The following is a 24,666-nucleotide window of genomic DNA, read 5'->3' as shown; positions in this document are numbered from 1 at the left end:
GAAGAGAACGTGGTCACTGGCGGGAGATGGTAGGAGGAGAGAGAGGGAGAGCAGAGGAGAGCCAGGGGGCGTGGATAAGAGCAGTGGAGAGCCAGAGAGCGATAGGGAGAGAAAGAGGGGCCATGGGAAAGAGCAGGGGAGAGGCAGGGACATGGAAAAAAGCAGGGGAGAGCCAGAAAGAGATGGGGAGACAAAGAGGGGCCATGGAAAGGAGCAGGGGAGAGCCAGGGACATGGAAAAAAGCAGGGGAGAGCCAGAAAGAGATGGGGAGACAAAGAGGGGCCATGGAAAGGAGCAGGGGAGAGCCAGGGACATGGAAAAAAGCAGGGGAGAGCCAGGAAGAGATGGGGAGAGAAAGAGGGGCCATGGAAAGGAGCAGGGAGAGCCAGGGACATGGAAAAAAAAGCAGGGGAGAGCCAGAAAGAGATGGGAAGAGAAAGAGGGACCATGGAAAAGAGCAGGGGAGAGCCAGGGACATGGAATAAAGCAGGAGAGAGCCAGAAAGAGATGGGGAGAGAAAGAGGGGACATGGGCAGGAGAGAGAGAGAGAAGCTGCTGGGGAGAAACTGGGGGAGACCCTAGCTGTCAGACTGAGAAATGCTGGCTGGATGAAAGGAGGGAGAAAGAGGAAAAATGCTGGAAGGAGGGGGCAGAATGAGGGAAGACGCTGGTAGGGAGGGAAAGAGGAAAGACACTGGAAGGATGGGGTGAGAGAGGACATGCTGAATAGAAAAGGGTCAAGAGAGAGAACTGTCTAGAAGGAAGGGGAGCTAGAGGGAGACAATGGATGGAAGGATTGGGGGAGGGTAATGGGTGGAAGGATGGAGAGAGAAAGAGGGATGACACTGGATGGAAGGGTAGGAGAGAAAGAAGGAAGGTGCTGGACATGGATGGAGGGGAGTGAGGAGAAATGCTGGATATGGATGGAGGGAAAACTGTTATTTAAGAGCTGGATCAGGATACTGAAGGATAGGGACAGGGCTACAGATGGTAGACAGGACGCATAAGGACACAGGAGGATGGTGGACATGGTGAGAGAAAAAAATATCAAATGGAAAGAAGATGCTGCATAAAACAGAAGACACTGGGACCAAAGCGAATAGAAAAACTAAATGATCAGACAACAAAGGTAGAAAAAAGTATTTTATTCAGAATTTATTAACTGGAATATGTCAGCTTTTGGAAATGTGCATCTGTGATGTTTTACATGTAAGTTTCAATTTTTCTAGTATTGCTGCATGCTGAGTCTGACTTCTTGAGGTAACTTTCCAGTTCAGTATTTTGCCTTCATATCTGTTGTGTCATGTCTTTTTCATGTGATCAAGGTGCAGTATTCTGCTAGCGTGTCGTATTTTCAGCCCTTTTTGGGGGTTTTTTGTTTCACTAGGTTGTGCACTGGTGTTTTAGAGCCCGGTGTAATTACAGTGCTACCTTTCCATGCATAAGGTTGTAGCTTGTCCTGTCCTTGGAATTAGTACTGTTATGGTTTGGTAAGGTTATGAGTGTGCTTTTGCACAAGTGTCGCGTGCTCGAGTACCTTGGCATACTGTCAGGCTTCTTCCCCGGGAGCACTGGGTTCGTGAGCCCATGGGCCACTACCGTGGAGCGGCAGTGGCAGGCAAGATCACCTCCAAGGTAGAGATGAGACAAAACTGGACCGGAACCCCGGACTGGAGTTCTACACCGGAATACACGGAACTGGAACGCACCGGACGGGTGCGCACTGGAGTGGAGCCCGCTGGACTGGAACACACTGGAGGGCCCCACAGGACTGGAACATACAGGAGTGAAACCTGCTGGACTGGAACACACTGGACCTAGGCTTCACCTACGCTTGACCACCTTTCCCCGAGGGTTGAGCCCTCAGGTTCTGGCAGCCGGTAGGACTTACAGGAAAACCCGGAACTGGAACATACAGGAGTGAAACCTGCTGGACTGGAACACACTGGACCTAGGCTTCACCTACGCTTGACCACCTTTCCCCGAGGGTTGAGCCCTCAGGTTCTGGCAGGCGGTAGGACTTACAGGAAAACCCGGAACTGGAACTTGCAAGCAGGAACAGCAGGAATGAAGATCCAGGAGTGCCCCCTGGCACCTAGGCGCAGGCAAGGCCGACAGGCAGGGACTGTCCGGGTTCTGGCAGTCGGCAGGTTTAAACACAATGACTAGTAAACTGTACCTAGGCTAATAGAAACGCTATACCCAGGCAAACCGGTCATACACAAGAAACATACACAGAGCACACTCAGGAGACTTGAAAGCTATACACCAGCTAACAACAAAGCTGTGCCCAAGCTAACAAGTCATGCACTGGAAACAAACACAGAGCACTAGCAAAGCTATACACAGGCTAACAAGCCACACGGTGCCTAAGCTGGCTAGTCTAAACAAACACAGAGCACTAGCAAAGCTATACACAGGCTAACAAGCCACACGGTGCCTAAGCTGGCTAGTCTAAACAAACACAGAGCACTAGCAAAGCTATACACAGGCTAACAAGCCACACGGTGCCTAAGCTATCTAGTCAAACATAGAAACTCACACAGAGCAAACACTGAAACAGTGTACAGAGCACTCTATACACCAGGGCCCTAAATGAAATGCAAAGGCCAGGGCTGTAGTCTCTAAGTGATTAATAAAGCCCTTCCACACCAGAGGCACAGCTGCAGCAATCACCTTGCATCCAAACAGAGGCTTGACACACAGAGAAGTCAGCCCAGCGGGAGCCATCTTGGATACTGGCATAGAGGAGTCGGCAGCAGCCATCTTGGAAAAGGCATAGCCCACACAGGTGAGGTTCAGTAGGGCAATCAGCACACAGAGCCAGAGAGAAACTAAGACAGAGATAGACACAGAGACAAGCAGAAGCCAGCACAGCCACTGACTCCCAGAAACAGGGTAAGTCTGAGGGTGGTCACAGCCACAGACGTAACAACAAGTTTGTGTATAGTGTTTTGCAGTGTGAAGAGATTGTGTATTGGCCTTACTGAGATGGCACCAAATCATCAGAAAGGGTTTTAGAGCCAAAATCATGACACACTACCTCTTGAAGGATAAACATATAGTCATTCATAAAAGGAGCTAATTGTGAACACTTTCCACCCTAAAAGGGTGTTTTGTGGCTCTACATGAGAATTGTGATATTATGATCCCTTGTTTCATATTGTTGACGGTCTGCATTTTCCGTATGGGTGGTATATTGGTTTATTAGGGTCTGCCCAGTGTTATGGTACAGTAAGGTTTATGAGTGTGTTTTTGCACAAATTTGTGCATAGTGTTTTGCAGTTGAGCAATTGTGGTTAGTACATGCTTTGAGCAACCACTTTATTCTTTGACATACGATACATATTTAATATCTAAATTTAATAAAAGGTATTAATTGTGACTTATTTTTTACTTTTTTTTTCTATGTTGTCAGACAATTATGGATGTAAGCCCCGCCCCTGGCCCCACCCCTAACCCCGCCCCCTTTAGCCTCCCCAAACAGTTGGGCCACCGACCGCCTATGACTTCTGAGTCCACCCCAACTCTGCCTCTGGAGCAGGGGCGTAGCCAGACAGCCAATTTTGGGTGGGCCTTAGTCCAAGGTGGGTGGGCATGGAATTCATGCCCTCCCCCCATCCCTAGCCCCCCTCTGCTCAGCTCTTCATCCCTCCCTCTACCTGCAAGCCCACAATATTAAATACCTGAGCAGGAGGGGATATATAAACCCCGCCAGCTGAAGATTTCCTCTTGCTCAGACAGTCAGTGCTCTTCCAAACAAGCCAGCAGCACTTTCCTCGAGCTGATGCCACGGCCAGCAGTCTGTGCATACATGAAAACTAAGCATGTGAAGAGGGGCTGGTGTTGGTTTCAGCAGAAGCGGAGCCAGGTTGACGGCGCGGGGGGAGTGAGAGCAGACTTCTGCCGGTACCAGAGCACATTTTCAATCCAACAAATTGAAAAAAAATAGGCGCCAGCACCGGCAGAACTCCGTTTGGGGGAGCAGCTGCTCCCCTGACACCCCCCCTGGCTACGCCACTGGGTTTCAGCTCGAGGCAAGTGCTGCCAGCTGCCGTTGGAAAGAGCACTGGCTGCCTGAGAAGGAGGAAATCTTCAGCTGACGGGGTTTGAGGACCTCTGCAAGCCATAGCAAGAGTGCACAATTTTGGGTGGGCCCGAGTCCAAATAGGGTGGGCCCTTGCCCACCCATGGCTACGCCACTGCTCTGGAGTGCCCTGATTCTAACCAGATAGTGCTGTGGTGGTCTACCCCGAATATTTAGCAAAGCTATCTGGTAAGCGCAGCTAAATATCTGGGTTTGTCTAGTCACCGCGATTTAACCTGCTCAGTTGATTAAAAAATGAACCCCTTACAGGTAAGTTTCTTTTTAAAAATCTGTTTGTAGGACTGCAGATTCCAAATACCTGCAGCCTGGCAAGTTGAGAGAGGAAATTCAAAACTATTCTCTTGCTGTTTTCCATCAGTATTAAATAGCTCTGATCTCTGTTTGAAGAGACTTGAACTTGAGTCTTCTTAGCATCATTAATAGAAATTATAGATATAATAAGGAGATGACTGATCAATTTATTCTCAAGTGAATAGCCAGTCTATATCCTGGTAAGCTCAATTCTCAGAACTCATCTCACATATTCTAGCTAGGTTTGAAATTCCAAGTTAGCATGCTGAATTTGGTTGTTCTCATATTTCACAATGAAAAGCTAAGCTGCCTCACCAGTCATATTTCAAATACACAGGGCTTTTTTTGAGGGGGTACTTGGGGGTACTGAGTACCGGCACCTTTTTCATTGTCTGCTAAAATTGGCCCATGGTCCCCAAGTTTTAATGAAAGAACTTAGGCCCTACACACCAATTCTGCCTTGCCATAGATTCTGTAACTGGTTGTAGGGCAGCTGGCTATTGTGGGGTGGGTCCCTCAATGATCACCCCAGCCCTCAAGGGTGGCCTGGCATTTGAGTACCGGCACCTTTTTCTCTAGAAAAAACACACTGCAAATACATATGGGAAAATGTCACACAGACACACACACATATATGTTTTTCAGACTGATGATGAAGTGGTTCAGCATTAGGATTGATATCCTATTACTTGATGAAGCCAAAAAGCCAGAGGGCTTCTGAATAGTGCTGTCCGATTCAGTCAAAGAATTTTCAATTCGATACGATTCAATTTAAAAAAAATTGGTTTTTCGATTCAATTTAATTAGATTGAAATAGCGAGGCCCACATGCTAATATTATAACACAAAGGGTAAAAGAAAACAGGCAGAAGCAATTGAACAAAGGCAAACTTTAATGGGAGCATACCATGCTGTGTTACATCATGTGAAAAGTGAAGTTTGGTCAAGTCCTACATCTTCCAGTTTTTATTAAGAAAAAAAATCATTTTGTCCACTTTGGCTGGCTTCCGACAACTAAGTCTTGCAGCTATAATTTGTCTAGCAGCAGAAACAAGTTCTAAAACAGAATAATCCATTTGTGTATCTAAAAGGTAAACTTCTACAAAACAGATGAAGATGTGATTCCATGTGCCCCAATGAAAGGAGAGTTTAATTCTACTTCCATTTAATTTCAATATATTCTATCACTACAACACCAGGCTTCCCAAGGCAGATTACAACAATAGTTAAGATGAACCCATCAGGAAACAGGATATCCTCACTGAAATCTGAACATCTGTATTGTATAGAACATTGAAGAAAAATGAGCACAACCAACTGAGTTTATAATTGCGGTTTCTACCTGCTAAACTAATTTTTGAAGCTGTTTTAGTTATTTCTTTTCTCCTCCACCTTCTAAGGCACTGCCTATCTGACTGAAACAGCTTTTGACTTGCTACAGATGGACCAGCTTTTGACTTGTTACAGATGGACCAACAATAAAAAATGACAACGTGGATGCAGCAGCTCATAAGTTTGCTTGCTTTGTTCTGAGTGAAGGCAATGATGGCAGCGCGGGGGAGTGAATACAGATTTACCAAATTCGCTCCCTTGTTTACAGTGGACTAGATAGGCTCTCTTCCACTCCAGTGTATTAATACTCCATGGGCAGCTCTTTCTCCCTTCTCTCCCTCCCCCCCCCAAGTCTTACATCTTTCGCCGCTCTCTCCTGTCTGTTTGGTCATTTTCACTGCCCTGAAGCGTTCTCCTTCCGGCACCGGCAATTCGCATAGTCAGCCTTCTAACAGCGTTGGAGCCTCTCCTCAGGCGCATCCCGCCTACTGTAATGCAACTTCCTGTTTTCCACAGAGGTAGAATGTGCTTGAGGAGAGGCCCCGACACTGGCAGAAGGCTGACTATCGGGCTTATTTTCGAAAAAGAAGGGCGCCCATCTTCCGACACAAATCGGGAGATGGGCGTCCTTCTCTCAGAGTTGCCCAAATCGGCATAATCAAAAGCCAATTTTGGGCGTCCTCAACTGCTTCCCATCTCGGGGACGACCAAAGATCATGGGGGCATGACGGCACCATAGTGAAAGCGGGACTGGGGCGTGATTAAGAGATGGGCGTCCCTGACGAGCACTTGGCCGACTTTACTTGGTCCATTTTTTCTTGTGACCAAGCCATGAAAAGGTGCCCGAACTGACCAGATGACCACCGGAGGGAATCGGGGATGACCTCTCCTTACTCTCCCAGTGGTCACCAACCCCCCTCCCACCCTAAAAAAAACATTTTTGAAATATTTTTTGCCAGCCTCTATGCCAGCCTCAAATGTCATACCCAGCTCCCTGACAGTAGTATGCAGGTCCCTGGAGCAGTTTTAGTGGGTGCAGTGCACTTCAGGCAGGCGGACCCAGGCCCACCCCCCCCCCCCCACCTGTTAAACTTGTGGTGGTAAATGTGAGCCCTCCAAAACCCACCCGAAACCCACTGTACCTATTTGTAGGTGCCTCCTTCACCCCTTAGGGCTATGGTAGTGGTGTACAGTTATGGGGCGTGGGTTTTTTTTTTTTTTGGGGGGGGGGGTTGGCAGGCTCAGCACCAAAGATAAGGGAGCTATGCACCTGGGAACAATTTGTGAAGTCCACTGCAGTGCCCCCTATGGTGTCCGGTTGGTGTCCTGGCATGTCAGGAGGACCAGTGCACTACGAATTCTGGCTCCTCCCATGACCAAAGGGCTTGGATTTGGTTGTTTTTGAGATGGGCGTCCTCAGTTTCCATTATGGCTGAAAACTGGGGATGACCATCTCAATGTTTAGGTTGACCATCTCTAAGGTTGACCTAAATGTTGAGATTTGGGCGTCCCCAACCATATTATCGAAACGAAAGATGGCCGCCCATCTTGTTTCGATAATACGGGTTTCCCCACCCCTTCACGGGGCCATCCTGCGATGACGCCCTCATGAAAACTTGGGTGCCCCGTTTGATTATGCCCCTCTATGTAAATCACCCATGCCAGAGGGAGAATGCTTCAGGGCAGTGAAAATGACCACGCGGATGGGAGAGAGCGGCGAAAGATAAAAGAGACCTTGTGCACTGCTATGGTAAGCGACAGTGGCTTGGGTGACAGCAGGAGGGAGGGAAGCAGTGGCTTGGGTGACAGCGGGCGGTGGGCGGGTGGGAGAGAGGGTGGTGGAAAAATCCCAAATTGAGACCCCCAATTTTTTTACAAAATGAATTGATTCATCCAAAACGAATCGATAAATTGATTCAAATCGTGAATTGGACAGCACTACTTCTGAAGTCTTTTCCTCTGATGAAATCAGTCCTATAGTGTTATAGTTACATAGTCTTGTCAATTGTTTTGCATAAATATATATATATATATATATAAACCATGTTTTACCTTGTTACCTTTAGTTCCAACTTCTCCTGCTAGACCTCTTGGCCCCTCTGGTCCAGGATCTCCCTGTTACAAAATGAAATGTGTTTAGAATTTTGTAGTGGAAGTGAATTTTAAAGGCTGTTTTTCAACTCTGCCTTGACCGACAAGTGCACTCGGGATCTGTATTTTTGATTAGAAGTAATTCTGTTTAAAAATGATGGCTTATCTTTGATTGTGTGAAAATAAGTTGGAATGTAGAAGATAAGACACAGCCCTAATTAATTTGGTATGTGAAGGGTGAGGTGGAGCCTGTTTTGAGTTCAGACTGGCCACCTGGACTGAGAAACATGTGACCACATTCCCACAGTATAGCTTGTTTGCCAAAAGAGAGAAATTCTGAAGCATTCTGTAATTTTCCTTAGCTCTGAACATGAGTTCTAAGCCTAATAAAAAAGGGGGGGGGGGCTTTTGCAGTGAAGCTGGAAGCTCATCTATGGGTGAACGCACCGCGTAGAACAGACTCCTGGTCAGACTCCGGCTTCGCTGAAAAAGGGGCTGCTCTCAGCTGATGTAAAAAGCCTGGATGTAGAGATTAAGGACCAGTGATGGATGTATGTATAATGATTATTTATTGTTTCTTTTCCTGGTCTAGGAACTCCTAGCATTGCTTGGATGTAGGGACCAATGATGTAATGATTTGTTTATTATTGTTTCTTTTCAGTTACATAGCTAATAATTGTGTATATAGCTTAATCATTGTATATATATCATTGTGTATCTTAGATTTTAGAACCTCTAATAAAAATCTCATTTACCTAATACGAATACAAAAGAATCCACAGTAATTACGGAGTAGTCTGTGTCAGTAAAGCAGGCTATAAAACCAGGTCTGAACAAATTTCATAGGAGCTGATTTGCTGATAATTTTCTATCCTCATAAACAAAACAAAACACTGTAATCTCTTAAACACCAGCAGCCAAGTCAAATGAATTATCACAAGTTTTCATTAAAAAAGAAATGGTAGCACAATACATGCATATGGATCCTAACTGTTGTTAATAGATGCAAACTAATATCTGACTCTCACAAGGCAGACATTGTAAGTAACTATGTCATGGAATTCACAATGCGGTCCAGTGGGTGAGGATGCTAGAAGTCATAGAGGGGTATTTTCAATATGACGTCTAAGTCTGACTTTAGACATTTTGCAAAAAACATCCAAAATCGGAATCGGTAAGAAGTTCATTTTCAAAAAAGAAAAACATCTATCTTTTGTTTTTGACAATACTGTTTCTAACAAGTTTTTGTGCTTTAGAAGTTTTGTTTTTTGGTCCATTTAAATAAACAAAAAAAAAAGTCCAAGTGCAAAATGCACAAAAACAAGCTATTAGGATGTAGGAGGAGCCAGCATTTTTAGTAGACTGGTCCCCCTGACATCCCAGAAAAGCAATAGGGCACCCTAGGGGGCACTGCAGTGGACTTCATAAAATGTTCCCAGGTACACATCTCACCATTGCTTCCTTACCTTGTCTGCTGAACCCCCAAAACCCACTACCCCCAACTGTACACCACTACCATGGCCCTTACGGGTGAAGGCACTGGCGTAGCCAAGGGTGGGCCCAGGCCCACCCACTTTGGGCTCAGGACCACCCAGTAGCAGCACACCTATGATGTGGCTGGCAGGGATCCCCAAGCCCCACCAGCCGAAAACTCCCAATTACTCTCCCTCCTGCATACCTTGTAAATAGCATATCTTTGCCTGCAGTGAGCAGCGACTGATACATACTGTTCATACTGGCCCCATAGCCTTCCCTCTGATGTATTCCCACCTATGCGGAAACAGGAAATTGCATCAGAGGGAAGGCTGTGGGGCTAACATAAGCAGTGTATATTAGTTGCTGCTCACTGCCAGTGAAAATCCGCTATTTAAAACGTATGTGGGGGAGGGAGGATGTTTGAGAGACCATATGGCATGCAGGCGAGAGGGGGACAGGCCAGATCACTTGTGGGACAAGATGGTGTTCTTCTGCCCACCCATCTTGGGCCCAGGCCCACCCAAAATTGGGTGTTTGGCTATGCCTCTGGGTGAAGGGGGTACCTATATGTGGGTACAGTGGGTTTCTGGTGAGTTTTGTGACGGGTACGAGGACGGGAGGGAGAGTAGGGCACCCAGAGGGGGAGCAAAGCCAGTCCGTGGGCAAGGACTGACCCGGTTCCATCCTTCGAGGACCCAGCCTGTCAGGGAAAGTAGTGGACCACTTTCCCCAGAGGGGTGGAGGAAAGGTAAAGACTACAATTCCCAACAACCCCTGAAAGAACCACACACTAGGATCAGGGACTACAATTCCCAGCAGCCCCTGAGAACCACACACTAGGATCAGGGACTACCATTCCTAGCAGCCCTCAGAGGTAACCCAGGGAAGGACAAGGGGAGGGTGGCTTGCAATACCCGACCCAGAGAGCTAGGGGAAGGGAGAAGGCTCTGAGCAGGTCTAATCAGGGAAATGAGGAGCAGCTGGGAGGCAGGTGGATAGAGGAACCCATGGAGTGGCAAGAGGCGGCAGAGAGGGAGGAGGGTGAACAAGAGGAGCCCATGGATATCTGCTTTGGCAAAAACCAAAGGTAGAAAGTTTAAAAAGCAGGTAGGAGCCTTGTTTGGGGGCTTGGTGAGAGAGGGAAGAAGGTGGCTATCCCAGAGGGGGATTTGAGGGGATAGTGCTGGAAAGAGTTGTACGGTCTGTGCCACAGCCGGTGGTTGGGAGGCAGGGCTGGTGGTTGGGAGGTGAGGATAGTGCTGGGCAGACTTATACGGTCTGTGCCAGAGCCGGTGGTTGGGAGGAGGGGCTGGTGGTTGGGAGGCGGGGATAGTGCTGGGCAGACTTATACGGTCTGTGCCGTGAAGAGCACAGGTACAAATCAAAGTAGGGTATACACAAAAAGCAGCAAATATGAGTTATCTTGTTGGGCAGACTGGATGGACCGTGCAGGTCTTTTTCTGCCGTCATCTACTATGTTACTATGTTACTTGTTTCAACCAGGATCGTATGGGAGGTTGTCAGGAGTTGGAGCTGACAAAGAAGGGTGGGATCCTTGCACTCCTCTTACTGGTTAGCAAAGGAGGATGGGAGTGGTGAGGTTGAAACAAACAGAGGTGCAGCTGAGGAGCTGTGCTGGAGAAATAGGTGAACTGGCTGAACTGTAAAGGGGAGGGATTGTTTGCCTTGTATATATTTGCTTTACCTTGTGAATTACAATATTTACTTTACCTTGTGGATTACAATACTTTACTTTATCTTCAGGCTTATTTTCGAAAGCGAAGGACGCCCATCTTTCGACACAAATTGGAAGATGGGCGTTCTTCTCACAGGGTCGCCCAAATCGTCATAATTGACAGCCGATTTTGGGCGTCCCCAACTGCTTTCCATCACGGGGACGACCAAAGTTCCCGGCAGCGTGTCGGAAGCGTAGCGAAGGCGGGACTGGGGCTTGCTTAACACATGTGCGTCCTCAGCCGATAATGGAAAAAAGAAGGGCGTCCCTGATGAACACTTGGCTGACTTTACTTGGTCCATTTTTTCTTGCAACCAAGCCTCAAAAAGGTGCCCGAACTGACCAGATGACAACCGGAGGGAATCGGGGATGACTAACCCCCTCCCACCCTAAAAAAACTTTAAAATATTTTTTGCCAGCCTCTATGCCAGCCTCATATGTCATACCCAGCTCCCTGACAGCAGTATGCAGGTCCCTGGAGCAGTTTTAGTGGGTAGTGCAGTGCACTTCAGGCAGGGAGACCCAGACCCATCTCCCCCTACCAGTTACACTTGTGGTGGTAAATGTGAGCCCTTCAAAACCCACCACAAATCCACTGTACCCATATCTATGTGACCCTCTTCACCCCTTAGGGCTATGGTAGTGTTGTACAGTTGTGGGGAGTGGGTTTTGGGGGGTTTGGGGGGGGGGGCTCAGCAACCAAGGTAAGGGAGCTATGCACCTGGGAGCAATTTGTGAAGTCCACTGCAGTGCCCACTAGGGTACCCGGCTGGTGTCCTAGCATGTCAGGGGGACCAGCGCACTACGAATTCTGGCTCCTCCCACGACCAAATGGCTTGGATTTGGTTGTTTCTGAGATGGGCGTCCTCGGTTTCCATTATCGCCGAAAACCAGGGACGACCATCTCTAAGGTTGACCTAAATGTTGAGATTTGGGCGTCCCCAACCGTATTATCGAAACGAAAGATGGATGCCCATCTTGTTTCGATAATACAGGTTTCCACACCCCTTCACGGGGACGTCCTGTGAGGACGTCCTCAGGATAACTTGGGCACCCTGTTCGATTATGCCCCTACTTGTGGGTTACAAGGTGTATCGAATCTTGGGAGCCAAGGAACTTCCCAGTGGACTGACAAGTTTTTTTTTTTAAGCTGCACAGGGAGGACAGCAGCTATGCCAGGCAGCTTTACCAGACTCGTGCCAGCGGGGGACTGCATTTCGGCTCACCCCGGGGCCGCAAAGTTTTTACAAGTGGTGGCAGTGGTGGAACCCTTCAGTGAACTTCCACGTGGGTGAGGAAAGGTGAACCTGGGCGTTGGAGCATCTGCAAGGGAGCTGGAGTCGGAGGAGGAAGCCTCGGTGAGGGGCCCGCACAGAGACAGGCGCAGACCCATCTCTGTTTCTGGTAAGCAGAAATGGGAACAGGGGTGGAGAGGAGGTGAGATGTAGTGGCCATGGGAGGGCCACTTGGTGAGGTGCTGCACTTGGATGATTTTTTTTTGTTTCTATTCCCTGCAGGTGACGGCTTGGGGAGATGATGGATCCCAAGGAGATCTTCACTTGGATGACGCAGTAATTCCAAAAACAGCAAGAGCTGACAGAGAAAATGATCGGGGAGTCCTTGGAGGCGACTAGGGCCCAGCAGCAGCCCATGTTGGACCTATTTCAGGATTTCCTGGGAGAGCACCCAGCTTCCCCGGGGACTCAAGTGGAGCAGGGGTCAGAGCCGGAACATGGAAGGAGTCGTTGTGGTAGGACCTTCACCATTGAACTGGCTTACCTGGGGCAAGTTATCAGAAAAATACAGTGTGGATGACTTTTTGTGCGCCTTTGAAAGAGTGGCGGTGGCTGCGAGGTGGCCCCCTGAGCAATGGGCCCTTCGTTTGGCTCCTTCCCTGTCCGGGGAGGCCCTCGCTGCCTTCAGGGACTTGCCTCCGGCGGATGCTGCCAATTATGGGAAACTGAAAGATGCGATTAGGGATAGGTACGGGTTAAGTGCCCAGGCCTATCGGAGGAAGTTTAGGGTGACATAATGGGACAAAGGGGAATCCCCCAGAGTGTTAGCAAATAAGTTGATGGACCTGGCCAAGAAATGGCTAGAGCCCGAAATGCGGACAACTGCCAATATCCTGCAGGAGCTGGTGGTGGAGCAATTCCTGCAGGCCCTGCCTGGGGACATAAGGGTATTGGTGGTGAGGAGAGGGGGTAGAACCTTGGAGGAGGCCATTTTAGGCCTAGAGTGTTATATGGAGTCCCAACATTGGGGGAGGCCGGGAAGGGACCAAGAGAGAGAGGTAGGAGAAGCTAGCTCTAGGCCCATACCCACCCCTAGATCTCCCCTTCCCGGTCTTCCATACCAGGTCCAGAGCCACCCACACCCAGTTTTAAGTCCTTCATACCCGGAGGGGGCCCGAAGGAGAGCGATAAGGGGGCTGTGCCTAGGGATAAGATCTGCTATCGCTGTGGTCAGAGAGGGCATTTCTGGAGTAATTGTCCGGGGTGGGTGGAGTGGACCTCCAAGGTTTCACAAAGGGTTAATCCCTGTTATACTCAGGAGTTGGAGGGCATACCTGTGGTGGCCCTACTGGATTTGGGAGTGGATCAGTCAATGGTTTCCCGGGCCCTGTGGAAGCAGATAAGGGCGAGAAGGGAAGGCCGAAGAGAGACTTATGAAGGGGAAGTGAACATCCAATGTATTCATGGGGCAAGTACACGCTATGCTCTCAATAGGGTGAGCATCAAAGGACCCACAGGGAGAGTAAGGGTGACTGTAGCTGTTTTGCCTCGGTTGCTGCAGGAAATTATCCTGGGGAGAGATTGGCCCCCGTTTGGGGGGGTGCTTGGGGGGTAAAGAGGCCATAGTAAGAACCAGAGCTCAAGCTCAGCAGGAATGGGAGGCAGAGCTGGATTTAGCCCAGATTTTCCCTTTTTTAGGAAGAGGTTATGGGAGTTCCCGGGAAGGCATGGAAAGAGAGGGCAAAGGGAGAGAAAAAGGGCTTTGGGACAGGTGGAAAGGGAGAGCTATCTGCCCATGAACGCTGATAGGGGCATAATCAAACGCGGACGCCCATCTCCATGGGCGACTATCTCCGAGGACGGGTCCGTGAAGGGGCGGAACAGACCGTATTTTCGAAAAAGATGGGCATCCATCTTTTTTTCGATAATACGGTTGGTGCCGGGCAAATACTTCGGATTTGGGCGGATTTGAGCTGGGCGGTATCGGTTTTCAGAGATAATAGAAACCGAAGCCGCCCAGCTCAAAAACGAACAACTCCAAGGCATTTGGTCATGGGAGGGGCCAGGATTCGTGGTGCACTGGTCTCCCTCACATGCCAGGACACCAACCGGGCACCTTAGGGGGCACTTGTAAAAAGTTTAAAAAAAATTTAAAATACCTCCCAAGTCCATAGCTCCCTTACCTTGGGTGCTGAGCCCCCCCAAATCCCCCCCCAAAACCCACTACCCACAACTCTACACCATTACCATAGCACTTATGGGTGAAGGGGGACACTTAGACGTGGGTACAGTGAGTTTTGGGGGCGGTTTGGAGAGCTCCCATTTACCAGCACAAGTGTAACAGGTAGGGGGGGGATGGGCCTGGGTCCACCTGCCTGAAGTCCACTGCACCCACTAACAACTGCTCCAGGGACCTACATACTGCTGTGATGGAGTTGGGTTTGACATTTGAGGCTGGCATACAGGCTGGAAAAAAAAAGTTTTTAAGTTCTTTTTTTTTTGGTGGGAGGGGGTTAGTGACCACTGGGGGAGTCAGGGGAGGTCATCCCTGATTCCCTCTGGTGGTCATCTGGGCAGTTGGGGCACTTTTTAGGGACTTGTTCGTGAATAAAAAGGGTCCAAAAAAAGCGGCCCAAATTCTCGCTACTGCTGCCCTTCTTTTTTCCATTATCGGCTGAGTGCTCCCATCTCTCCTTGGCCGATAAACATGCCCCAGTCCCGCCTTCACCACGCCTCCGACACGCCCCCGTCAACTTTGTTCGTTCCCGCGACAGACTGCAGTCGGAGGCGCCCAAAATTGGCTTTCGATTATACCGATTTGGGTGCCCATGAGAGAAAGGTGCCCATCTCCCGATTTGGGTCAAAATATGGGCGTCTTTCTCTTTCAAAAATAAGCTGGTGAGTCTCTTAAGGAGCAGTTTTCCCATTTCGCAAGGGAGCAAGCGGCTGATCCCACACTAGAATATGCCTGGGAGGGCTCCCGGCAGGAAGGGGGGGTAGGTCCTCCAAACTTCTTGGTGGAGGGAGGAATATTGTACCGTATGGCCCCAGCATGGGAGGACCCAGGAGGCTGGAGACAACTAGTGGTGCCCTGGGCATTCTGACCATTATTAATTCGGTTGACCCATGACCATCCCCTGGGAGGGCATAAGGGGACCCAAGCCACCCTGACCCAGGTATTGGGCCGGTTCTACTGGCCGGGGCTATACAGGGAGGTGGAAAGGTATTGCCAGTCGTGTCCGAATTGTCAGAAGGTAGCGGATCGACCTCCCCAGCGGGTGCCCCATGCCCAGAATTGGCAAACCCATAGCCTGTATGGCTATGGACATCATTGGTCCTGTTACCAAGTCTAGCAGTGGGTATAGCTACGTGTTAGTGGTTATGGATATGGCTACCCGCTTTCCGTGGGCTATGCCTTTGCGGAACATCTCCACCAAGGCGATTGCCACAGAATTAATTAGAGTCTTCTGTGAAGTGGGATTCCCCAGGGAGATTCTGACCGCACCCTACAGCAAGTTTGGGAGACATTCCAGATCAGGTATATCCGTACATCAACCTACCATCCACAGACTAACGGGATGGTGGAGAGATTCAACAGAACGATTAAAGCAAGGTTGAAGAAGGGGTTGGGCACGAATCAGGAAAACTGGGACCAGCTCCTGCCCTTTGTGCTTTATGCATGCCGGGAGAATGTCCAAGCCTCCTTAGGGGTGTCCCCCTTTGAATTAATGTTTGGGCGGCAGCTGCGGGGTGTCCTAGACATCCTGAAGGAGCAGTGGGTTCCACCAGAGCCACTGGATAGGTCCGTGGTGTCCTACCTCTATGACTTAAAAGGGAAGCTGGGTAGATTAAGGGAGTATTCCCAGGAAATGCTAAGGCAAGGTCAGGGACGACAGAAGGAGTATTATGATAGGGGAGCTCAGTGAAGGGAGTTTAGGGAGGGCGACAGGGTTTTGATTCTAGTATCCGAGTCACCACATAAGTTTGCCTCTAGATGGAGGGGGCCATGGACCGTGCAAAGAAGGTTGGGATCCCTTACGTATGAAGTGGCCAGTGAGAGGGGAAGGGTTCAGACCTTTCATGTTAATATAATGAAACCTTGGATTGAGAGGGAGGGATTTATGGCTAGTCCCGGGGAAGAACCGGAGGAGGAACTGGGTCCACAGATAAGGGACATTTGTAAGCCAGGGGTTCCCGGGATTAATCCCCAATTGAACCCAAAACAACAACAGGAAATGCATCAGCTCATGGAAGAGTTTGGGGATGTTTGGTGACTCGCCTCTTGGAACATGAGATTACAACCACCAAGAGGAAGCTATTCAGGCAGAGGCCCTATAGGCTCTCCCCGCAGAAGTGTGGTTAAAAAGTGAGGTGAAGGAAGCTATTAGAGCTAAAAGAAAATCCTTCAGAAAATGGAAGAAGGAACCGACTGAAAATAATAAGAAACGGCACAAGGAATGTCAAGTCAAATGCAAAGTGCTGATAAGGAAGGCTAAGAGGGACTTCGAAAAAAAGATTGCGTTGGAGGCAAAACCTCATAGTAAAATTTTTTTTTAGGTATATTAAAAGCAGGAAGCCGGCAAAAGAATTGATTGGACCGCTAGATGACCGAGGAGTAAAAGGGGGAATCAGGGAAGACAAAGCCGTAGCGGAGAGATTAAATGAATTCTTTGCTTCGGTCTTCACCGAGGAAGATATGGGAATGATACCAGTGCCGGAAATGGTATTCAAAGCTGATGAGTCGGAGATACTTAATGAATTCTCTGTAAATCTAGAGGATGTAATGGGGCAGTTCTACAAACCGAAGAGTAGCAAATCTCCTGGACCGGATGGTATTCATCCCAGGGTACTGATAGAACTGATAAATAAGCTTGCAGAGCTATTGTTAGTAATATGTAATTTATCCTTAAAATCGAGTGTGGTACCGGAAGACTGGAGGGTGGCCAATGTAACGCCGATTTTTAAAAAAGGTTCCAGAGGAGATCCTGGAAATTATAGACTGGTGAGTCTGACGTTGGTGCCGGGCAAAATGGTAGAGACTATTATTAAGAACAAAATTACAGAGCATATTCAAAAGCATGGATTAATGAGACAAAGTCAACATGGATTTAGTGAAGGGAAATCTTGCCTCACCAATCTACTACATTTCTTTGAAGGGGTGAAACAAACATGTGGATAAAGGGGAGCCGGTTGATACTGTGTATCTGGATTTTCAGAAAGCGTTTGACAAAGTACCTCATGAAAGACTCCAGAGGAAATTGGAGAGTCATGGGATAGGGGGTAGTGTTCTATTGTGGATTAAATACTGGTTAAAAGATAGAAAATAGAGAGTAGGGTTAAGTGGTCAGTATTCTCAATGGAGAAGGGTAGTTAGTGGGGTTCCCCAGGGGTCTGTGCTGGGACCGCTGCTTTTTAACATATTTATAAATGACCTAGAGATGGGAGTAACTAGTGAGTTAATTAAATTTGCTGATGACACAAAGTTATTCAAAGTCCTTAAATTGCGGGAGGATTGTGAAAAATTACAAGACTGGGAGACTGGGCATCTAAATGGCTGATGACGTTTAATGTGAGCAAGTGCAAAGTGATGTATGTGGGAAAGAGGAACACAAATTATAGCTACATCATGCAAGGTTCCACGTTAGGAGTCACGGACCAAGAAAGGGATCTAGGTGTCATCGTTGATGATACGTTGAAACCTTCTGCTCAGTGTGCTGCTGCAGCTAAGAAAGCAAATAGAATGTTAGGTATTATTAGGAAAGGAATGGAAAACAAAATTGAGGATGTTATAACGCCTTTGTATCGCTCCATGGTGCGACCGCACCTCGAATATTGTGTTCAATTTTGGTCGCTGTATCTCAAAAAAGATACAGTGGAATTAGAAAAGGTGCAGAGAAGGGCGACAAAAATGATAAAGGGGATGGGACGACTTCTCTATGAGGAAAGGCTAAAACGGCTAGGGCTTTCAGCTTGGAGAAAAAGCGGCTGAGGGGAGATATGATAGAGGTCTATAAAATAATGAGTGGAGTTGAACGGGTAGATGTGAAGCATTTGTTCACGCTTTCCAAAAATACTAGGACTAGGGGGCATGCGATGAAGCTACAATGTAGTAAATTTAAAACGAATCGGAGAAAATCTTTCTTCACTCAACGTGTAATTAAACTCTGGAATTTGTTGCCAGAGAATGTGTAAAGGCGGATAGCTTAGCGGAGTTTAAAAAAGGTTTAAGTTTAAAAAAGGTTTGGACGGCTTCCTAATGGAAAAATCCATAGACCGTTATTAAATGGACTTGGGGAAAATCCACTATTTCTGGGACAAGCAGTATAAAATGTTTTGTACTTTTTTGGGATCTTGCCAGGTATTTGTGATCTGGATTGGCCACTGTTGGAAACAGGATGCTGGGCTTGCTGGACCTTTGGTCCTTCCCAGTATGGCAATACTTATATACTCATGTACTTATGTAAGAGACAAGAGGTGATAAAACAGGTACAGGAAATGCTAGAGTTCGGGGTGATAGAGGAGTCCAATAGTCCCTGGTCCAGTCCCGTGGTGTTGGTGCCCGAGGCTGACAGGTCATGGAGGTTCTGCTTTGACTTCCGTCAGCTAAATACTATATCGCGAACCGATGCCTATCTGATGCCTCGCATCGACGAGCTATTGGATAGGCTGGGCCCGGCTCAGTTTCTTACCACCCTGGACTTGACCAAGGGATATTGGCAAATACCGCTTATGAAAGATGTCCTTCAGTACCCCTCTGGGGCTATACCAGTTTACCAGGTTACCATTTGGGTTGAACTCAGCAGCGGCTAGTTGTCAGCGCCTTCTGGACCGAGTACTGAGGCCACATCAGGACTACGCAGCAGCCTACATGGATGATGTAATCTATAGTAGGGACTGGAGCACACATATAGCTCGGGTACGGGCTGTCCTGGGGGCCTTCAGGAGTGCAGGTTTAACTTTAAATCCGCAAAAATGTCACTTCGCCCAGCATATGGTAAAGTACCTGGGATATAAGGTGGGGCAGCGGGAGGTGCGGCCCCTCCTGGATAAAGTTAGAAGTATACAGGAATTTCCCCAGCCCTGTACCAAGAAACAGTTACGGGGTTTCCTGGGACTTATTGGTTATTATAGAAGGTTCATCCCGTATTTTCCCACCCTGTCCACCCCACTCACAGACATGCTAAAGAGCAAACAGCCGCACCAGTTGAAGTGGGGGGAGGAGGGGAAGCGGGTGTTTAGCGCCTTCCAGCGGGCATTATGTCAGGAGCCAGTGCTAAGAGCGGTGGATTTTACAAAATCCTTTGTCCTCCAAACAGATGCTTCTGGGGTAGGTCTAGGAGCGGTACTGTACCTAAGCAGGAAGTTACTACCACACAAGGTCAATTATTCCACCATCGAAAAAGAGTGCCTGGCTATCAGGTGGGCAGTGCAGGCATGTCAGGTCTATCTGGAGGGGCGGGAGTTTAAACTGGTGATGGACCATGCTCCCCTAAAGTAGCTCAACCAGATGAAGAACAACAATGCCCATTTGATGTGGTGGTATCTGGCATTGCAGCCCTTCCTTTACTCGGTGGAGCATCGGCCGGGAAGGCTATTGAGTAATGTTGATGCATTATCAAGGATTGCTGAACCCTGCTCCGGAACTTTGGAGCCAGAGAGGGGCAATCGCTTAAGGGGGGGGGGGGGTATGTGAAGGGTACGGGGACGGGAGGGAGAGTAGGGCACCCGGAGGGGGAACAAAGCCGGTCCGTGGGCGAGGGCTGACCTGGTTCCATCATATGAGGATCCAGCCTGTCAGGGAAAGTAGTGGATCACTTTCCCCGGAGGGGGTGGAGGAAAGGTAAAGACTACAACTCCCAACAGCCCCTGAGAGAACCACACATTAGGATCAGGAACTACAATTCCCAGCAGCCCCTGAGAGAACCACACACTAGGATCAGGGACTACCATTCCCAGCAGCCCCCAGGGAAGGACAGGTGAAGGTGGCTTGCAATACCCATCTTGGAGAGCTAGGGGAAGGGAGAAGGCTCTGAGCAGGTCTAATCAGGGAAATGAGGAGCAGCTGGGAGGCAGGTGGATAGAGGAACCCATGGCGTGGCAAGAGGTGGCAGAGTGGGAGGAGAGTGAACAAGAGGGGCCTATGGATATCTCTGCTCTGGCAAAAACCAAAGGTAGAAAGTTTAAAAAGCAGGTAGGAGCCTGGTTTGGGGGCTTGGTGAGAGAGGGAAGAAGGTGGCTATCCCAGAGGGGGATTTGAGGAATACTTGTTTCAACCAGGATCCTATGGGAGGTTGACAGGAGTTGGAGCTGACAAAGAAGTGGGATCCTTGCACTCCTCTTACTGGTTAGCAAGGTAGGAAGGGAGTGGTTAGTTTGAAACAGAGGTGCAGCTGAGGAGCTGTGCTGGAGAAACAGGTGAACTGGCTGAATTCTAAAGGGGAGGGATTGTTTGTCTGATATATATTTACCTTACCTTGTGGATTACAATATTTACTTTACCTTGTGGATTACAAGGTGTATCGAATCTTGGGAGCCAAGGAACTTCCCAGTGGACTGACAAGTTTTTTTAAGCTGCACGGGGAGGACAGTAGCTGTGCCAAGCAGCTTTATTAACACACCCCTTGTGATTTGAACACACTTCGGACAGACTTCATAGAAAAACATCTAGAAATTGGTTTTGGAAATACCTATTTGGACATTTTTGTGAGAAAAACGTCAATGCTGATTTATGTCACTTTTTGGATATTTTTCTCTTTTGAAAATGAGCTCAATAGTATAGTTCATCCCTTCTACAGTGACAACACTGATTCATTCTCGGGGACAGTATGAGGGTGTGGAACAGGATCTATGATCTTATTCACTTTAACTCTTACATGAAGACCTGCTTTTGGAGGGTAGTATGTATTTAATAGAATCCACAGTGTTCAGCAGCTTTTGTGCTATGATAAGTGTTTCAGTGATTTGTTTTTGGAGGACACTGTAGAGGATGTTTTTATAAGAATTTTTCAGATGCTCTTTTTAAAGCTAACAATAAGCCATACAAAATGTTCAGGATTGTAAAAGAGCTGTTAGGCAATGGTCATTTGGCTGAGATTACTCATTTGTCAACTTTAGACCCTGATGGGTTGATATTTCTGCTGTAATTCTACCTTCTGCACCTACTACCACTTCTAAATTCTGAAAGCCCATATGGGCCCAACTCTGGAAAGTTTGTATTTGAGCCCCTGGTGCAAAGTCCATATTATCTTGAAGAGACAACAGGACTGGACACTCCTGATTTTGACCCCTTATTTTTGTAAGTGTGATTCATAAATCTCTTAGGGAAGTCAGTGTATCCCAAACTCCCTTGTATTTTATGCATGGGGGCCTGCAACAGGTAGAAAAGTTCATGGCAAAATAAAGACCCCTAATAATCTATAGGAGTGTAGGCTAATCGGTTTACTGTTCAATCCCTTAGGCACTCGCATCTCTCCTATACAGTTTCCTAGTGTTTACTATAAGTTGTATACCTAAGTAACAAAAGGACTCTCCTGCCCATCTCAAGGGAATTCTCTGCCCCTTTCAGGCTGTATCATTTCCAAAGTAGCCATGACTTCTGACTAGCTTCAATTTAGGTACACTCCCAAATAGCTACAAAACTCTTTGAAGCATGGCAAGCTTTTTGAGGGAGTGTTTCGGTTAAGCACCAGACTGTCACCACTTTAAAGATGTGGTGTGCTATGGACACCCCTTTAATAACCACGTTTTCTTGTATGATTTGTAAAAGTGGGTTTAAAGTCATCATAAATAGGAAATGGAATTGAGGGCAGTCTGGATTTCAAACCCCACTCATTCTAATAGTTGCCAGGGCCTCTCACAAAGAACCTCTATTGCCCTGCAGCCCAAACTTCCCAACATGTAGTCCCAGTTAACCTGGTCACAATGCTTTTCAGCGTCAGATCTGATACTTAAGGATATATATCTCTGCACAAATTCGAACAAAGTTAATATGCACTGAACACTTTTCACTGAATACCGATACCTTACAAACCCCATTGGTCCCTCAAAAGTTTGTATGTATGCATGGTCTGAAGGAGACCTATGTAACACCTACCATATTGTATATGCTCCCATCTAACTTGCTTCTGTAATCTAGAAATCTCGCTATCCTTCTCCCTTTTTTTCTTGAAGTGCAGTCCAGAACTTCCTCTCTTTGAACCACCTTTGCTGACTTCCAAATAGGATCAGATCTCCTTCATGCTCCTGGATGAAATGAGCATATTCCTTCCATCTGTCCACTCTAAACTCTCAGAAACCCTTACCTACATACAGGCCCAGGGGAAATTGCCCATACCTCACTTTGCTGAGGGGGGTCCCAAGTACAATTCTATGCAAATGATGGCATAATCAGATATTTCAAAGGGGCCTATGACTACCTTGACCACTTTGGGGAGCCACTGGCTAGAGACCAGTAAATAATTCTGGATTCTGTTGCATGAGCCCACAAGAGGTGAGTATAATCCCTCTCTCCTGGATGCAGCACCCTCCAGACATCCACCAGATCCAGAGATTTACACAGCAATAGGATCCCCTTACTAATATTAACGCATTCCCCCATGGGATTATGGATTTTATCTAGCATAGTGTCATAGACCATATTAGAGTCGCCACCTATTATGAAATTCTCATCTTCAAATTCTCTGTGTTGTCCTCTTTAAACGTTCTCTGCAAATTCCTATACACACAACTGACACATGAACAATCTCCATGCGCCATTCTCAAATAGTGCAAGCACTGCAGTCTTAGAAAGTCCGAAGTGCATCCAGATCCTCTTAATGCTGCGTTTTATTAAGGTATGCTACCTCTAGGTTTGCTGGATAAAACAATCCATACTACACCCCCATCTGCTTCAACTGTGGTCTCAGTGCTATTTGTTGCTTCCTGTGTTGTACTGTTACTTTTGCAACATCAAGTACTATGGTTAGCCTTGTTTTGTCCATCTCATTTCTGTTTGCATTCAGGCTTTATGAAAAATTTCTTGCACATTTATATTTCAGCGCTTTCAGGTTCCTTGCCTGGTTAAACGATGCTGACACAGCTGTGAGGGGATATTTAGTAGCATTTAATGTGGTAGTGTCGCTAAAGGGGGAGGGGGGAATTACAACATGGGCTACGTTAAGACAGGTTATTTTAATGGTAACCTAGGTTATTAGTATTAGGTCTCATTATTTAAAATAGAAACAGAGAAAAATATAGGCAGATAAAGACCATATGGCCTACTAGTCTGCATATCCATGCCATTTTACTCTCCTCATCAGTCCCTTAGGGATCCTATGTACTTGCTCCAAGCTCTCTTGAATTCAGGTACTGTTTTCAGGTGCACCACTTCCACCAGGAGGCCATTCCACAAATTTACAATCCTTTCTGTGAAGTATTTCCTCAGGTTACTTCCGAGTCTATCTCCTTTCACTTTCATCTTATGCCCCCTGGTTCCAGAACTTTCTTTCAATTTAAAGAGACTCTCCTTCCGTGCATTTATGCTGCATAGATATTTAAATGATTCTATCATATCTCCCCTCTCCTGCCTTTCTTCCAAAGAATACATATTGAGATCTTTGTCTGTCTTAATACGTTTTATGATGAAGACCACTGATCATTTAGTAGCCACCATCTGGACTGACTCCATCCTGTTTATATCTGTTTGAAGGTGCGGTCTCCAGAACTGTATACAATATTCTTTTTTTTTTTTTAAATCTTTTCACAGGATATACACCTAGAACTAAGGACAAACATTTTTTCTTATATTTGAGCTATCTCAACCCTTTTTGAGGCAATAAATGATGTCAACTGTGAAGGCTCCATGAAAACATATTTAAGCGAATTGTATCTTATGATACATTTACAGGGAAATCTTAGGTAAAATACACCTCCCATCTGCAGAACAGCCGGTTTCAGTAACAGAAATTGTTTCTGCCTTTTCTGGGTCTCTCGTGAAACATCAGGAAACAAATTAATTTTCAGTCTCAAGAATAACTTATCCTTGTTTTTGAAAAACATCTTAAAGAGCCACTGCTTGTCAGGCAATAAAGCCACAGTGGCTACCAACGGTGCCGATTTGGCTTGCTCTGTTTCAGAGGTTTCCAGTAAAGCAGTCAGATTTAAATCATTTTGTTCTTCTTTTTGAGGAATATATTATGCCTGAGTAAATGGTGGCATAGCAGATTCAGGAACTCTCATAATTTCAATAAGATACCTTTTTAACATATCAATTGGGGATACCATTTTTACTTTTGAGAAATTCAAGAATCTTAAATTATAGTTTCTCATATGATTTTCATATATTTCAGATTTCTTCCTCAATATCACAATCTTTTAACATATCCATTTGTACATTTGTCAAATTAGCTACATTCTTTTCAA

At 47.1% G+C, this 24,666-nt stretch overlaps 1 protein-coding gene across 3 annotated transcripts in view; it reads right to left on the bottom strand.

Moving 5' to 3' along the window:
- Window positions 1–24,666, bottom strand: part of COL6A2 (collagen type VI alpha 2 chain) — a 479,211-nt gene that overhangs the window by 191,192 nt on the left and 263,353 nt on the right. For all 3 annotated transcript variants that reach the window (XM_030210351.1, XM_030210352.1, XM_030210353.1), the window contains exon 16: window positions 7,783–7,845. In XM_030210351.1, the coding sequence (XP_030066211.1) occupies window positions 7,783–7,845 (63 nt within the window). The remainder of the gene's footprint in view (window positions 1–7,782; window positions 7,846–24,666) is intronic.

This window comes from Microcaecilia unicolor, chromosome 7 (assembly GCF_901765095.1).
Source record: "Microcaecilia unicolor chromosome 7, aMicUni1.1, whole genome shotgun sequence".
NCBI lineage: Eukaryota > Metazoa > Chordata > Amphibia > Gymnophiona > Siphonopidae > Microcaecilia > Microcaecilia unicolor.
This window is presented reverse-complemented; position numbering and strand designations above follow the sequence as displayed.